The sequence below is a fragment of the Pterocles gutturalis genome, unplaced genomic scaffold, assembly GCF_000699245.1.
Source record: "Pterocles gutturalis isolate BGI_N339 unplaced genomic scaffold, ASM69924v1 scaffold8801, whole genome shotgun sequence".
NCBI lineage: Eukaryota > Metazoa > Chordata > Aves > Pterocliformes > Pteroclidae > Pterocles > Pterocles gutturalis.
This window is the reverse complement of record NW_010102983.1, coordinates 48-3,866: the sequence shown is the minus strand read 5'-3', so window position 1 is coordinate 3,866 and position 3,819 is coordinate 48. Positions and strand designations below refer to the sequence as shown.

Sequence of the window (3,819 nt, the reverse complement as noted above, 5' to 3'; positions counted from 1 at the left end):
TCCACGTCCCCAACCCTCCCCACCCAAATCCTGACGCCCTCAGTTCACCCATTCCCCCTCCCCACATCCTTCCTCGGGGGGTTCTGGGGGTGAGGAGGTGACATCACGTTGTCACTGTCACCCCACCCTTGGTGACACGATGATGTCCCCAGGGGGTAAGTACGTCCCAAGGGCCATCTTGGTGGATCTGGAACCCGGAACCATGGACTCAGTGCGTTCAGGACCCTTCGGGCAGATCTTCCGGCCGGACAACTTTGTTTTCGGTAAGTCCCCTCGTCACCCGGTGTCACCTGTGTCCCCTCCCGTGTCCCCCTAGGTGACCTGGGGGTCCCCATCATGGCCAGGTGGCATTAGTCTTCATTTGGGTCACCATGAGGCACCTCGGTGACCATCACCATGGTGGCCCACGGGGTCCTGGTGGTGGCCCATGGGGTCAAGTGACACATTCCTCCTTGGTGGCCCTCACATGGATGTCACAGTGCGGTGGCAGGTCACTATTGTCCCCTTCTTGGTGGCCAAGGTCTTTAGAGGTCCACCAGGAGCTTCAGATATCTCCACGGGGGGGTGGACGTCCCCAAGAAGGGTGACAAAAGGTCCCCAAGGAAGGTCATGGAGGTCCCCAAGGAGCTCAGGGTTCCCAAGGAGGGGGACAAAAGGTCCCCAAGGGTGGGGTCAAGGTCCCCAAGGGGCTCAGGGTCTCCAAGGAGGTTGATGGAAGGTCCCCAAGGGTGGGACCAAGGTCCTCAAGGAGGTTGACAGAATGTCCCCAAGGTTGGTTTGAAGGTCCCCAAGGTTGGGATGGAGGTCCCCAAGGTGACCAAGGTTGGTTTGAAGGTCCCCAAGGTTGGGATCAAGGTCCCCAAAGGTGAGATGGAGGTCCCCAAGGACCCCCAGGGTGGGATGGAGGTCTCCAAGGTCCCCAAGGATGCGATGGAGGTCCCCAAAGTTGGTTTGAAGGTCCCCAGGGATGGGATGGAGGTCCCCAAGGTCGGTTTGAAGGTCCCCAAGGGTGGGATGGAGGTCCCCAAGGTGACCAAGGTTGGTTTGAAGGTCCCCAAGAGGGGGATGGAGGTCCCCAAGGTTGGTTTGAAGGTCCCCAAGGATGGGATGAAGGTCCCCAAAGGTGAGATGAAGGTCCCCAAGGTCATTAAGGATGGTTGGAAGGTCCCCAAGGAGGTTGACAGAATGTCCCCAAGGGTGGGATGGAGGTCCCCAAGGTGACCAAGGTTGGTTTGAAGGTCCCCAAGGGTGGTTTGAAGGTCCCCAAAGTCCTCAAGTCGTGCCTGAAGATCCCCAAACTACCCCCAACCCAAAACCCCAAAGACCTCCGCTCCCCTCGGTGACGTCCCCACCTTGTCCCCACCCCAGGCCAGAGCGGCGCTGGCAACAACTGGGCCAAAGGTCACTACACGGAAGGGGCCGAACTGGTAGATTCCGTTTTGGACGTGGTGAGGAAAGAAGCGGAAAGTTGCGATTGTCTCCAAGGTTTCCAGTTAACCCATTCCTTGGGCGGTGGTACCGGTTCCGGTATGGGAACCCTTTTAATTTCTAAAATTCGAGAAGAATATCCCGATCGGATCATGAATACTTTCAGCGTGGTTCCATCTCCGAAAGTTTCCGATACGGTGGTAGAACCCTACAACGCTACTTTGTCCGTTCATCAATTAGTAGAAAATACGGACGAAACGTATTGTATCGATAACGAAGCTCTTTACGATATTTGTTTCCGTACCCTCAAATTAACCACGCCCACTTACGGTGACCTCAACCATCTCGTTTCGGCCACCATGAGCGGCGTCACCACTTGTTTACGTTTTCCCGGTCAACTCAACGCCGATTTACGTAAATTAGCCGTCAACATGGTTCCGTTCCCTCGACTTCATTTTTTCATGCCGGGATTCGCACCGTTAACATCTCGCGGAAGTCAACAATACCGAGCTCTCACCGTCCCGGAATTAACTCAACAAGTTTTCGACGCGAAAAATATGATGGCGGCTTGCGACCCGCGCCACGGTCGTTACCTAACGGTTGCGGCGGTTTTTCGCGGGAGGATGTCGATGAAAGAAGTCGATGAACAAATGCTCAACGTTCAAAATAAAAATAGTTCTTATTTCGTCGAGTGGATCCCCAACAACGTGAAAACGGCCGTTTGCGATATCCCGCCGCGCGGGCTGAAGATGGCCGTGACTTTTATCGGCAACAGCACGGCGATTCAAGAGCTTTTCAAACGGATTTCCGAACAATTTACCGCCATGTTCCGTCGGAAAGCCTTCCTCCACTGGTACACGGGCGAAGGAATGGACGAAATGGAATTTACCGAAGCCGAAAGCAACATGAACGATCTGGTTTCCGAATATCAACAATATCAAGACGCTACGGCCGAGGAAGAGGAAGATTTTGGGGAAGAGGCCGAAGAAGAGGCTTGAGGTCATCTTAGGAGAAAAGAGAAAAAAAAAAAACCCAACGAAAAAAAAAAATCCTTTTTGTCCTTCACTGCCGCCATCGTCATCCTCGGAAGAGTCCCTTCGTCGTCGTCCTCGGAGAGCCCTCGTCCTTCCACCTTGGAGAGCCCTTGGTCTTTGTCATCGTCATCCTCGGCCTTCGTCATCGTCCTCTGAGAGTCCTCGGCCTTTGTCATCGTCATCCTCGGCCTTCGTCATCGTCCTCTGAGAGCCCTTGGTCTTCGTCATCGTCCTTGGAGAGCTCTTGGTCTTCATCATCGTCATCCTCAGCCTTCATCATCAGAGAGCTCTTGGTCTTGACCATTGTCATCCTCGATCTTCGTCATCGTCCTCTGAGAGCCCTTGGTCTTGGTCTTCATCATCATCATCCTCAGCCTTCATCATCGGAGAGCCTTTGGTCTTTGTCATCGTCCTTGGAGAGCTCTTGCTCTTCATCATCATCATCCTCAGCCTTCGTCATCGGAGAGCCCTTGGTCTTTGTCATCGTCCTTGGAGAGCTCTTGCTCTTCATCATCGTCATCCTCAATCAGAGAGCCCTTGGTCTTTGTCATTGTCCTCTGAGAGCTCTTGGTCTTCATCATCGTCATCCTCGGCCTTCGTCATCGTCCTTGATGAGCCCTTGGTCTTCATCATCATCAGCCTTCACCAACCTTGGAGAACCCTTGGTCTTCGTCACCATCGTCCTCAGCCTTCATCATCGTCATCGGAGAGCCCTTGGTCTTCATCATCATCGTCCTTGTCCTTCATCGTCGTCACCAAAGAGCCCCTGACCTTCATCATGGTGACCCAAGAGCCTTCATCATCGTCACCGAAGAGTCCTTGAGCTTCATCATGGTCACTAGAGTCCATCATCATCATCACCAGAGTCCCCGTCCTTCGTCATCGTCACCGAAGAACCCCCGTCCTTCGTCATCGTCACCAGAAAGTCCTTGACCTTCGTCATCGAAGAACCCTTGACCTTCATCATGGTGACCCAAGAGCCTTCGTCATCGTCACCGAAGAGTTCCTGTCCTTTGTCATGGTGACCCAAGAGCCTTCGTCATCGTCACCGAAGAGTCCTTGACCTTCATCATGGTCACCAGAGTCCTTCGTCATTGTCACCGAAGAGCCCTTGACCTTCATCATCGTCACCCAAGAGTCCCTGTCCTTCATCATGGTCACTGAAGAGTCCTTGTCCTTCGTCATCGTCACCGAAGAACCCTTGACCTTCATCATGGTGACCCAAGAGCCTTCGTCATCGTCACCTGAGTCCTCGTCCTTCATCATCGTCACCCAGGAGCCCTTGTCCTTCCTCACCGTCACCAGCCTCCTCATCCTTACCGTCCCCTCCCTCCCCACCATCTTTGTCCCCAGCGCC

General features: G+C 53.9%; 1 protein-coding gene across 1 annotated transcript; it reads left to right on the top strand.

Moving 5' to 3' along the window:
* The first annotated feature begins 157 nt into the window (after positions 1–157).
* On the top strand, positions 158–2,426 carry LOC104458114 (tubulin beta-7 chain). Its single transcript, XM_010086510.1, has 2 exons — positions 158–263; positions 1,369–2,426. The coding sequence occupies exons 1-2, from the start codon at positions 203–205 to the stop codon at positions 2,424–2,426; spliced, it is 1,119 nt and encodes a 372-aa protein (XP_010084812.1). The 5' UTR covers positions 158–202.
* Positions 2,427–3,819: the final 1,393 nt, after the last annotated feature.